The sequence below is a fragment of the Rana temporaria genome, chromosome 7, assembly GCF_905171775.1.
Source record: "Rana temporaria chromosome 7, aRanTem1.1, whole genome shotgun sequence".
Lineage (NCBI taxonomy): Eukaryota > Metazoa > Chordata > Amphibia > Anura > Ranidae > Rana > Rana temporaria.
The window spans coordinates 112,623,255-112,636,787 of NC_053495.1; the positions used below are offsets into that span (position 1 = coordinate 112,623,255).

Consider the following 13,533-nt stretch of genomic DNA (forward strand, 5'->3'; position numbering starts at 1 on the left):
AGCAGCAGAGTTTTGCCAGAAACAAACTACGCTTGTAAACGGGTGTTATCGCATCTAAACACGTGTAAACGATAGGCTTGTTTAGAGCTTGAAAGTTAATTCACTTCAATGGCCAGAATAAGTGCCAAAGTGCTTGATGTCTGTAAACCTGCCTAAACGCACCTTAACACGTTACACACTTTTACAAGCGTTGGGCGTTTTTCTGCCAAAATGCTATTGCCAGGAGAAAAGGCTTTTAGGAGAGTTTGCAAAATGTCCTCTGTGCATGAGGCCTAAAAAGCAACAAATATACTGGTCCATTATAATTGTACATGGCAAGAAAAAAAAAGACTCTCTCTGCTTTTATTTGAATGAAGAAACTCCGGGAAGGCAGCCACTTCCTGAAAGCCATGCTCGGTGCTTTCTGTATGTGACTTTCACTTTCAGTTTGTTGCAGCGTCGTGCAATGTAAAATGCCTCGGGACATTTGTACAAAAACCTAGAGGGAAAGTTAGTCAGCATGGAGGTAAGTTTCTCTGCAATAGGCTTCCTTTTCATAACCAGGCTGCCAAAGATCATAGTTGTTAGTAAGGCTAAGACTAAGGCCCCGTACTCACGACCAAACATGTCTGCTGAAACTGGTCCGCAGACCAGTTTCAGCAGACATGTTTGGCCGTGTGTTGGCCCGAGCGGACCATTTTGGGACGGATCGGACAGGTTTCCAGCGGACAACTGTTTCCCGGACTTGTTTTAAAACAGTCCGCTGGAAACCTGTCCGCCCGGACATGTACGGTCGTCTGTACAGACCTACCGTACATGTCCTGCCGCCCGCATCCCTCGCATGCGTCGAATGACTTCGACGCATGCGTGGAAGCATATTTAAGGCGGCCCGCCCACGTCGCCGCGTCATTGTCGCGGCGACACCGCGTCATCGACGCGGCGACACCGCGGACACGCCCCGCGTAATGTTTACGCGCGGGCTTCTGTTCGATGGTGTGTATAGCCATCGAACAGAAGTCCCCGGGCAGTCCCCGGCCAGACATGTCCGATGGAAACGGTCTGCAGACCGTTTTCATCGGACATGTCCTGCCGTGAGTACAAGGCCTAAGAGGTACTGAGACAGTTTGTTTAAAAACGATTTATTTACTTAAGGTGATACTAAGCAGAGAAGCAATATTTGTCATAATTAATTTACATAAATTTCGTACCAGGCTTGGTATAGAATAGATTGTGGGCAAAACCCCCACATTGTTATTTTTTAAACTCTGTCCCAGCCATCCCCCTTACATTGACTTGTGAGCCAAGAATCCCTGGCTGACAGCTGAATGAGCCAGGCAGGGGTGAGTCACTGGTTGTTAGGATGTCAGTGGGCGCTAGCTCCATGGCAACCAGTATCCTTAAGCAGGAGCTGTCACATTTAGCAGCGGTAGTATTTAAATCATAAAAAATAAAAAATAAAGTCAGCGGCTACAAATACTGCTGAATTTTGGGAATGGACCTGTAGCCTTGTGGGACCTGTGACATGTTGCAGGTGTTTCATCTGATTAAGCGACCCATCAGAAAGTGTTGTTCCGTCGCCGCTATCTTGGTACACCCCGCACTCCTCCATAGTAAGGATACACTGAGAAGGGGGTAAGCAGACATCTTGTTACACCCACCAGAGTTTTGCATTTTACACTTTTTTTTAACAGTAAACTGAGTTTATATAGTGAAATACAGTACTTAGAACTCTGTGCAAACGTTTACATGTTGAATTTTAAACGCAGAAAACTTCTGTCAGATTGTCAAACCTGTAAGATCAGCATGATTGGCGCAGCTTTTAAAATTCAACATGTAAACAGTAAGACAGAGTTCTAAGTACTGTATTTCACTATATATACACTCAGTTTACTGTTAAAAAAACATGTAGAATGCAAAACTCCGGTGGGTGTAACAAGATGTCTGCTTACCCCCTTCTCAATGTATCCTTACTATGGAGGAGTGCGGGGTGTAGCAAGATGGCGGTGACAAAACGTCACTTCCGTTACACTTTCTGAAGGGGTCACCTAATCTGATGAAACACCGACAGGGTGTGACAGAACTTTGGTGGGGGGGGGGTGGGGGGGGGGGAGAACATAAAGGAGAACTTTGCTTTTTAGGCAAAGTTCTGCTATTAGACTCAGACTATGGAAAATTCTCATTACATATGAAATATTTAGACTTTAGCATTGCTTTAACCCCTTAAAGTGGAACTAAAGTCTGCAATGTTTACCTGATGCTGGTGTTTGGCAATCTTGATTGGCAGGTGCAGGATGCATGTTCAGACGCTGTGCCGGAATGTAAACTGAGCTGTACTTGGGCAGCTCAATGTACCGTACATTTTAAATGTAGCGGCATCCCCAACCTCCAAAGACCCAATGATGACCTCCAGAGTCAGGGAGAGCTGACATCCTTCCTTGTAGAGTGGGTTACTAGGCATGGTGGGTGTAATGCAAAATGGATGCGAACAAAAGATATTTATTGTCTCTTAACAAGAACTGGGGGAGAGGGGGTTAGGGCCAGGACACCCTTAGGCAGATGCAATGGTAATTAGCAGACTCTGAGACAAAATAGGCAGACAGCTATTTCAGGTTGAGGGCCTCCCATCCGGGTGCAGACATTGTATTTGTAGAACTGCTGTCTCCCATGGCAACTGAACTTGTAACAGTCAATAGAGGTCTTTACACGTTACAGTAACCCAGAATGGATCTTCTTTCACATCTCACATTATACCACTGTAGATCTTCACTCACTGAGCTCCCAGTCTCTCGCTAGACTTCCAGATCCCAGTCATCACTGGATCCCCTGAGCTCTTCCACAGCTAACCCACTGTATACTCCTTGAGTCACCCCCGCTAACTTGCTGGGTCCTTGGCTTGGTTCTTGCTGGAGCTTTCCCACTTCTTCACTGTCCCTAGCTGGAGAGAAGACTGCTCTGGTACTTCAAGCTTCCTCAATGTAGCCTCTGATAATAGGAGGGATGGTCCCTTAGTGGCGACTGCTTCCCATTTACCTCTGGCAATATCTGGTTCCCCATCCGGCTGAACCTCTGCAACTCGGTTAGACTCCAAGCCTGAAGTCCCAACCCTGCGCTGCTTCTCCTGCTCCTGGATAGGCCTCAGGTAGCCTAGCAGCCAGGTGTTCCCAGGATGGGACTCAGGCTTCAGGCCTAGCAACCTGGGACTTTACAACACACATCCATCCAGACAGATGTCCAGGTGGCACAGAACAGCAATCGCCTGACTCCACCCAAAAAATGAGGCTCTCCCAGCAGGCCAAGGGGCTAAATAAACCCCAGCCAATTGGCTGAGACAACCCATCTACTCATTCAGGTAGAGTTAGGCCGACTTATCAGTAGATAAGTCGACCTAACTCAGAATCTACGCCGACTTATGTTTAAGCGTATGCTCAGAGATACGCTTAAACATATCTAAGATAGGACGGCTTGCGCCGTCCTATTTTAGATTGCAATATTTTGGATGGCCGCTAGGTGGCGCTTCCATTGCGGTCGGCGTAGAATATGTAAATGAGTTGATACGCCGATTCACGAAGGTACGCCCGGCCGCCGCAGTCGATTTACGCCATTTCCGTAAGGCATTAGCAGGCCTAAAGTTATTCCATCTATTAGGTGGAATAACAATGTTAAAGTATGGCCGCCGTTCCCGCCGCAAGATTCGAATTTTTACGTCGTTTGCGTAAGTCGTCCGCGAATCGGGATTTCCGTTGTTTACGTCCACGTCGAAATCAATATGCCCGTGCGGCCGCAATGCACACTGGGAAATGTAGGCGCCCGGCGCATGCGCAGTTAAAAAAAAACATAAAAAACGTGAGGTCAAGCCTCATTACCATCAAACACGCCCCCCTCCAAGACATTTGAATTTGGCACGATTACGCCAGGCCACTTTAGGCTACGCCGCCGTATATTAGCAGGCAAGTACATTGAGAATCATGTACTTGCCTAGCTAACTTACGGCGGCGTAGCCTAAACAGGCTAAGCTACGCCGCCGCAAGTTTAGGCACTTCTCTCTGAATCTACCTAATAGTCTGACTTCGCTATGCCCTTGTCAATCCAATGTCACTGGCAACAGTGCCACCCAGTGACAGAAGAGAGAAGTGCAGCAAACCCAGATTTAGGCAAAAGTTACAGGATCTTGTCACCAGGATCCTGCGATGTTCCCCTGCTGTGTGTGAAGGCTGTGTCCTCCACCCGATGCTCTGTGTGCTGCGCTTTGTTCCCTACGAGTGTCGCAGCGGCAAATTCAAAAAGTAAACAAAACATAACACATACAGTACACTGTAATCTTACAGATTACATTACTGTATCAAATCATTTCACATCTTTTTCTTTTTCCCTAGTGCTTTGTCCAGTGCCCTGCATGCATATATATATTGTTCTTTCTGCCTGGAAACTTCAGATTGTCCATGGCAACCAAAAAGTGTCCCTTTAAGTTAAAAGTGGTTTTAGACCAGCTAGAAAACGGCGATAGTAAATTAAAACACTTGCAGAATTGAGCAATAGTGAAATGTGAGGAAATTCATTTTATTATTATTATTATTATTTTGTTTATAATTATTTATAGTTATTTATTATATTTCTGATTTTGATTTTTAAACTTTATCATACCCGGGATGTCTACTAGACTCTTGTTTGGACATATTTAAGTGTGATATTACTAAGAATTACAGGCCTACAATATAAAACGCCAAATTTCTTTAAGACACTAAAATCGGACATAATTATACCGCCAGGGAGGATAACCACTTGCTGAACGCTGCACGAACATTTACGTCCGGAGAAAGGCACGGACAGGCAAATGGATGCTGCTTTTTGGCGCTGAGCCCCACAATGCCCGCGGCGTGTGGGGGTTGTCATGGTTCCTGCATGCCCCGAGCTACACCTACATGGCAGCTGGATTCTCTCCCCTCCTGCTGTGATGTTTTCCTGTACACAGAGGAGGAGGAGGCACACCGCGCTGCATGAATGGCATCCTCTGTCAGGATAGAAGATCGGACAAGTTAAAATGCACGTAACCCTTGCACTGCTGACCCATCATTTTCAACTTCAACTGAAATTTAAAATTTGGCTTTCATGTTCTGTTCTTCAAGTTTGCCAGGTGGTAGAATTGTTGCTGTGCGAAGACTTACCCTTGCATGTCCCCAATCACCAGCAATAGATTTTATTTTATTTCTCATAGCAAGCATCCTGGCAGTGTTTCCAGAGCTGGAGAAGAGAGCTAGCTCTTGGGGTTTTTGAAAAAAGAATGTGCACTTCCCTCCAAATGTACAGTGCAGTGCTTAGTGCCTAGGGGCAATTGCCACATTTTGTCTCCACCTTTGGGAAGGTCTGTGGCAGAGACTTTAACCTAAAGTTCCGAGTGACACGCTGGCTGTTAGGCTGGTGAGAGAGGCCTATCCAGATGCACTATACCCACTCTGGCTAAAGTGGTGAAGAGATTTATCATTGGGAGCAGAACTGTTTCCACGCCAGTTAACCCTGAATCCTGAAGTTTAGAAGTTGGGAGTATGCCTATGCTTAGTGCTGGACCCCATACGTTACTGCCAGCTGATAGTTTCAGCATTAACCGCTTGAGGCCCGCGCTATAGCCAAATGACGGCTTCAGCGTGGACCTGAAAATCCAGGAGGACGTCATTTGACGTCTGCCCCTTTGCTCGTTCCCCGCGCGCGCTCCCGAGCGCGCAGCAGGGAAATTCTGTGCTGGCCGTGTCCCTTGGACACAGCCAATCGCAGTGAATGGCCAATCAGAGTGGCCGTTTGCTATGCGATCTGTGCGGCCAATGAGAGATGATCTCAAATGTAAACATATGAGATCAACTCTCATTGCCGCCTCTCCCTCCTCACACACAGACAGCGCGTGAGGAGGGAGAAGATCTGTGAGAAGATCTTTGAGTGTTACAGACCGTGTTACAGTGATACACAAGACTACAGTGCCCATACAGTGCCATCCCAGTGCCCATAGTGCTAACCTGTGCAGTGCCCACCTGTGCCACCTCATCAGTGCCACCTGTGCCGCCAATCAGTGCCCACCTGTGCCGTCAATCAGTGCCCACCTGTGCCGCCAATCAGTGCCCACCCAGTGCCATCCCAGTGCCCATACAGTGCCCATAGGGATCTGTGTCCACCTGTGCTAATCTGTGCAGTGCCCACCTGTGCCACCTCATCAGTGCCCACCTGTGCCGCCAATCAGTGCCCACCTGTGCCACCAATCAGTGTCCACCTGTGCCGCCAATCAGTGCCCATCTGTGCCACCTCATCAGTGCCACCTCAGTGCCCACCTGTGCCAATCAGTGCCCACCTGTGCCACCAATCAGTGTCCACCTGTGCCGCCAATCAGTGCCCACCTGTGCCGCCAATCAGTGCCCACCTAGTGCCATCCCAGTGCCCATAGGGATCTGTGTCCATCTGTGCTAATCTGCGCAGTGCCCACCTGTGCCACCTCATCAGTGCCCACCTGTGCCGCCAATCAGTGCCCACCTGTGCCGCCAATCAGTGCCCACCTGTGCCGCCAATCAATGCCCATCTGTGCCACCTCATCAGTGCCACCTCAGTGCCCACCTGTGCCAATCAGTGCCCACCTGTGCCGCCTCATCAGTGCACAGCTGTGCAATTAGTTAGATGTGCAATTTATGCTCCTAAAACCCCTGATGGCGCTCCCTGCATGTTGGGCCTCTATATGTGGCCAGGCAGTGAAAAAGTCTCACACATGGGGTATCGTTCTACTCAGGAGGAGTAGCAGAATGTATTTTGGGGTGTCATTTGTGGTATGCACATGCCATGTGAGAGAAATAAGCTATTACAATGACAATTTTGAGAACATTTTTAAATAAAAAATAAAAATCTTAATTTTGCAAAGTATTGTGGGGAAAAAATACAACTTCTAATAACTCACCATGCCTCTTAATAAATACCTTGGAATGTCTACTTTCCAAAAGGGGGTTATTTGGGGGGCATTTGTACTTTCCTGGCTTGTTAGGGTCTCAAGAAATGAGATAGGCCCTCAGTACATCAGATGTGATCAGATGTGATAATTTTTTATGATTATGATTTGCACTATAGCTTGAAGACTCTAAGACTTTCACACAGACCAAATAATTTCCAAAAATTGTAGGTTATTTTTACCAAAGACATGTAGCAGTATAAATTGTGGCCAAAATTTATGAAGAAAAATTTATAATTTGCTAAATGTTATCACAGAAACTAAGAAAAACATTTTTGTTGACCCCAAAAAATGACCCAAAAAAAATTTGAACATGCTTCAATTTTTTATGTCGTTTTTCAAAATGTTGTTTTTTGTGTCATAAAAAATTATCGTGTGTGGGCTAAAACAACGTTTTTAAACCCGCGCATGCTCCAAAGCAAGTTATGACGCGAGCTTGAATGGAACAGAGTGCTGTCGTACGTGTTGTACGTAACCGCGCTTTGCAAGAGCATTTTCAGAAAACGATGGTGTGTAGGCAACGTCGTTTTTTAAAATGAGAAAAAACGACCGTGTATGAGAGCGCTGAAAGCTGAAAATTGCTCTGGGCAGGAGGGGTGTTTAAGTGCCCAGTAAGCAAGTGGTTAAAGTCCACCAGATCTGCCAGAGCTGCTGAGTCCTGGTGCCATTTAAAAACTGCTCTGGAATGGATTTCCATATTATACTAAATTTAGACATGTGCAGAACCAGGGCTTTTTTTCAGCAGGAACGTGGGGGAACGCAGTTCCGGCACCTCCCAAACTGAATGTTTGTAATGGAAAGAGGTTCTGGGGTGTGCTGGAGAGTCTATTGATGCTGGCTGCTGGGGGATCTATTGTTGCTGGAGGGGATCTATTTTGTGAAGGAAGGGAGTCTATTGTTGCTGGGGAGTTCTTCTGTTGCTTGTGGGGGATCTACCATTGCTCGGGGGGGGGGGTCGGTCATTGCTAGGAGGGATGTACTGTTGAGGGAGGGTTTTTTGTTGCTGGCTGCTGGAGGGTCTATTGATGCTGGCTACTGGGGAATCTATTGTTGCTGGAGGGAACTATTTTTGAAGAGGGATCTATTGTTGCTGGGGGTGGGTCTTATGTTGCAGGAGTCAATCATTGTTGGGAGGGATCTGCTGGCTGCTGGAAGGTCTATTGATGATGGCTGTTGGGAGTCCATTGTTGCTGGGATGGATCTATTGTTGCTAGAGCTATTTTACTGCCTTTCTTGTTATCATTAACAAATTCGATACAAAATACTTAGCACCACAAAATGATACTTGTTTCTGTATTGGCATTGGGAGATTGGTGGAACCAAGGAACGGTGCTCGGAGGTGGGTAGGGGGTGGAGTCAAGGGTGACTTGGAAGGGAGGAGTTCCTGCACCTATTCTCCAAAAAAAAAGCCCTGTGCAGAACACTACTTGATATAGAAACTCTGAAGATTTTGGATTCTATTATTTCATATGCAGCATCTCTGCAGGAGAAATAAATTGGTATTCAGATGTAATAGTGCTGTATAACCTATTATGATTTAAAATATTTAATCCATAAATACAGTAAAAAACAAAACAAAAAAAAAAACACATGTTTATGATGTTTCTCATTTACAGATACAAACGGTACTGCTCAAAAGTTTTTTATTCTCCTGTGTATGGTCTTACATTGATATTCACGGTGAAGACCGAATTGATCCCTTTGATATGCTGCATTATGATGCTGCTTCACAGAAAATGAAAATGTCAAAGGTAATATAATGCAAACAGTAATGAAAATGTCATAACCTGTACACTTTCCAACCTAGGCCCTTTATAGCGATTCTCTTTTGCCAGTTGCTACTACAGATCAGCATAGCAAATGCGAAATGCAAATTGTTTTTTTTCTGCACATCATTAACCTGTAATTATTTAAAACACTTTCCCAGAACTTGACGCGATCCTATCAGGGGGTTAAAAAAAATGATAACAGCATTGTCCTGTGAAGAAAACAGTTTGATACATACTTGTCTAACAGCTTGTTTACTGAAACTTCACTTTGTAGCAGAGCTCCTAACACTGATCCTATCTCATACTGCCTGGTGTGTTGAAGAGATTGTCCACTGCTGGCCACTGTGGTTCCTTCCTACAATCCCTAATTCACTAATGTGTCCTGAAGTGACTACCCGGATAGCAAATCTTAAAATGACTTGCTAAGCTATTGCTAGACTTGCCAGGCTTCACAAGTTTGTTGCACAATTGCAGCAAGTCCGCAATTGCATGACTCCAGATCAACTTTCTTTGGAAACATGTCTGCTGCAAGTTCTTGTTCACTTATGTTGTGCAATAGTCATCCCACCACAGGGGTCACTGTGGCTGAATTTTCATGCTGTAGACTAGCAGAGCTCTTCCTGTAGTCTTACCACTTCAACTTTGCTCTTGCTAGAGACTTGACACGCAAATTTGCTACAAATTGGAAAAGTGTCGCCTAGAACTTGTGCTTCAAGCATAGGTGTGCGCAGCCTATGGCATTAGGGTGTGCACCCCAAAGCTCAAATACACGTGTGTTTGTATATATAGCAGTATGGCAATGGACAGTGTCAGTAGGGCAGAGATTGATGTCAGTAGTTTATTTGTATTATTTGTTTATTTTTTTTTTAAAAAAATCTTTATTATTTGTTATTTTTTTTACAATTATTAAGGAGCCCCATTGGGGGGCTTTGGTGAAATATCAGGGGGCTAAATAGACCCCTGATGACTCACTTCTGAGACAGAGAAAGAGTGGAGGACAGAGATTCCCCAGTCCCTTTCTCTGCAGCCAAGCAGCAGGGGGAATCTGTTCAGCACAGGGTGATTAGGGTGTGCCCAGGCACACCCTGTGCGCACACCTATGGCTTCAAGTGCTCTGCAAGTGTACAACTTGCCAGTGAAAATGTGCAGCAAGTTAACAGACTTACAATTCAACACTGCTACAAAATTGTGGCAAGTTATCCTTGCTATCTGGGTAGGGGTCAGTGGGAGAAACCACAGTGACTAATATACACCAGAGGTGTTGAGTAGGATGGGTTCTGGGAGCTCTGCTATAGTCAAGCATCTGCAAACAGGCCTCTGGACAGGAAAGTATAAAATTGTTTCATTTGCAAGACAAAGGGGGTTATTTACGAAAGGCAAATCCACTTTGCACTACAAGTGCACTTGAAAGTGCGCTTGGAGGTGCAGTCGCTGTAGCTTGCACATGATTGGATAATAAAATCAGCAGAGCTTCCCCTCATTTTAGATCTACCCCCAGATTTACAGCGACTGCACTTTCAGTGCAATTTCAAGTGCACTTTGCACTTGTAGTGCCAAGTGGATTTGCCATTCGTAAATAACCCCCAGAAGGCTGATGTTAACTTTGTAACCCCAGACATGGTCACTATAAGGAATGGAATTACAGAGCAGGTAAACTATGGGGCCCAAGGAAAACTCCAAGCCCACTTACCGACCAGCCCATGAACAACCAAATTAACCTGTCTAACAGTATGCGTTACAAACAGGGGTTTAGTCTGCACAAATACATGTGTAAGCTACAAGCCCAGCTAGGGTTGCCACCTTTTCTTCAAGCCAAACCCGAACACTTCAGAGTGTAACAGCAATTTCTTTTCATAGTATGGATAAACTATGCATAGATGTTGTTATTAAATAAAATCTCTACTCATATGAAGTTAATCACACAAGCAATCTGAGTCTGCAGAGTTCTCCCTTTACATCTGAGTCCGCAGGGTTCCCCCTTTACATCTGAGTCCGCAGGGTTCCCCCTTTACATCTGAGTCCGCAGGGCTCCCCCTTTACATCTGAGTCCACAGAGTTCTCCCTTTACATCTGAGACCGCAGAGTTCCCCCTTTACATCTGAGTCCGCAGAGTTCCCCCTTTACATCTGAGTCCGCAGAGTTCCCCCTTTACATCTGAGACCGCAGAGTTCCCCCTTTACATCTGAGTCCGCAGAGTTCCCCCTTTACATCTGAGTCCGCAGAGTTCCCCCTTTACATCTGAGTCCGCAGAGTTCCCCCTTTACATCTGAGTCCGCAGAGTTCCCCCTTTACATCTGAGTCCGCAGAGTTCCCCCTTTACATCTGAGTCCGCAGAGTTCCCCCTTTACATCTGAGTCCGCAGAGTTCCCCCTTTACATCTGAGTCCGCAGAGTTCCCCCTTTACATCTGAGTCCGCAGAGTTCCCCCTTTACATCTGAGTCCGCAGAGTTCCCCCTTTACATCTGAGTCCGCAGAGTTCCCCCTTTACATCTGAGCCTGCAGAGTTCCCCCTTTACATCTGAGTCCGCAGAGTTCTCCCTTTACATCTGAGACCGCAGAGTTCCCCCTTTACATCTGAGTCCGCAGAGTTCTCCCTTTGCATCTGAGTCCGCAGAGTTCCCCCTTTGCATCTGAGTCCGCAGAGTTCCCCCTTTGCATCTGAGTCCGCAGAGTTCCCCCTTTGCATCTGAGTCCGCAGAGTTCCCCCTTTGCATCTGAGGCCGCAGGGCTCCCCCTTTGCATCTGAGTCCGTAGAGTTCTCCCTTTACATCTGAGTCCGCAGGGTTCCCCCTTTACATCTGAGTCCGCAGGGTTCCCCCTTTACATCTGAGTCCGCAGAGTTCCCCCTTTACATCTGAGTCCGCAGGGCTCCCCCTTTACATCTGAGTCCGCAGGGCTCCCCCTTTACATCTGAGTCCGCAGGGTTCCCCCTTTACATCTGAGTCCACAGGGCTCCCCCTTTACATCTGAGTCCACAGAGTTCCCCCTTTAAATCTGAGTCCACAGAGTTCCCTTTTATTGTAAGGGGGGACTCTGATGTAAGGGAAAACTCTGGGGACTCTGATATAAGGGAAAACTCTGGGACTCTGATGTAAGGGAAAACTCTGGGACTCTGATGTAAGGGAAAACTCTGGGGACTCTGATGTAAGGGATGCTCAGGTGTATGGCGAGGTCTCTGGTGTAAAGGGGAGCTCTGATGTAATGAGTGCTCTGAGAACCCTGATTTACCTTAACATACTTATTTAGAGGCAGGAGAGAGAAGGGGGAGGGGGGAGACTTACTCCAGTCTGAATAATGTGTCCGGGTCTCAGACAGTCTGAAACCCGGACGCATGAGTCCAAACCCGAACTGTCCGGGTGAATCCCGAACAGGTGGCAACCCTAAGCCCAGCCAAGGCACCCTGGTCTCTGTAGTCCTATCACTAGCTTATGAGTGACTCCACAATGGAAGCACATGCATTCTGATGGATAGATGGAGGGCAGATGGACTGAAGATAGAACACCCCTTCTTAAAGGTACAGGGGCATGCTGAACACCCAGCACATAGCACAATGGCTGCAAAGGTGTCAGTGTGTTGCTTGACCAATATAACAGTAATACAAAATGTGTTTTTACAGCATGTGCTTCCATTGTGGAGTCACTCATAAGCTAGTGATAGGACTACAGATACCAGGGTGCTTTGGCAGGGCATGTAGCTTGGAATGTATTTGCAAATGTGTGCAGACTAAACCCCTGTTTTTAACGCATATTGTTAATTTGGTTGTCCGTGGGCTAGTCGGTAAGTGATATGTTGCCTTCCAATGCTACTTACTGCAATGCCTAGCTATAGGCGGGGGCAGTGGCTTGCTTTTTTGTAAAACTATGGGGCTCATTTTTAACAGAGGACAGATATTGCTACTATCTGCTTGATATCAGGAATACCTGCTCTTCACACACATCTAACTCATCAGTATCTATTTCACCAGTGAGATGTGCACTACAGCACACACAACACAACATCCATAACACAAATTAGATTTGTCCCCAGCAGACACACCTCACTGTCTAGCATCCTTGCTACTAGTGACATCTGTCCCAAAGCACACATAACTTATTTTCCAGTACCTATGTCCATACCTCCCAACTTTCTGAAACTGGAATGAGGGACACCTATTAGCAAAGTAAGTAGGCATAGGGGACACACCCTTCCACGCCCCCTTAAAGGATAGTTGTACAAAAAAAAATGATTGGTTAAACCCACAAGGGCTTTATAACCACTACAATTCCTTTATATTGACTTTTGGAATTTACAGATTTAGAAATTGGATGAAAGGTTTAGCACCGAGAAACACTTTTTGAAAGATAAATACTGCATTCTATATACAACTATGAAGATCAGACCAAAATGAGGGACAAATAAGGGGAAAAGAGGGACTTTTTCCAAATCAAGGACAGTCCCTCAAAATCAGGGACAGTTTGGAGCTATGTATGTCACCACTAACATATGCACTCCAGAACACACAACTCAATCCCCAGTTTCCATGTTATAATTGATATCCATACTCCAGCAAACATATCTCACTACCCAGTGCCCATTTTATTAGTGAGACCACCCCTGAGCACATATAGCTCAACTTCCCAGTGTCCATGTTACCACTAAGATCGACATTCCAGAACACATAGCTCATTCCCCAGTATCCATGTTACCACTAAGATCGACATTCCAGAACACATAGCTCATTCCCCAGTATCCATGTTACCCCTAAGATCTACATTCCAGAACACATAGCTCATTCCCTAGTATCCATGTCACCCATGTTACCCCTAAGATCTA

General features: G+C 46.0%; 1 protein-coding gene across 3 annotated transcripts in view; it reads left to right on the forward strand.

The window, feature by feature from the left end:
- Positions 1-382: 382 nt before the first annotated feature.
- LOC120945568 overlaps positions 383-13,533 on the forward strand; it is a 47,270-nt gene continuing 34,119 nt past the window's right edge. For 2 of the 3 annotated variants that reach the window (XM_040359830.1, XM_040359831.1), the window contains exons 1-2: positions 384-505; positions 8,569-8,703. In XM_040359830.1, the coding sequence (XP_040215764.1) occupies positions 500-505; positions 8,569-8,703 (141 nt within the window). In that variant the 5' untranslated portion in view covers positions 384-499. Of the gene's footprint in view, positions 506-8,568; positions 8,704-13,533 lie in introns of all 3 variants that reach the window. The other variant, XM_040359832.1, reaches the window with a different exon arrangement.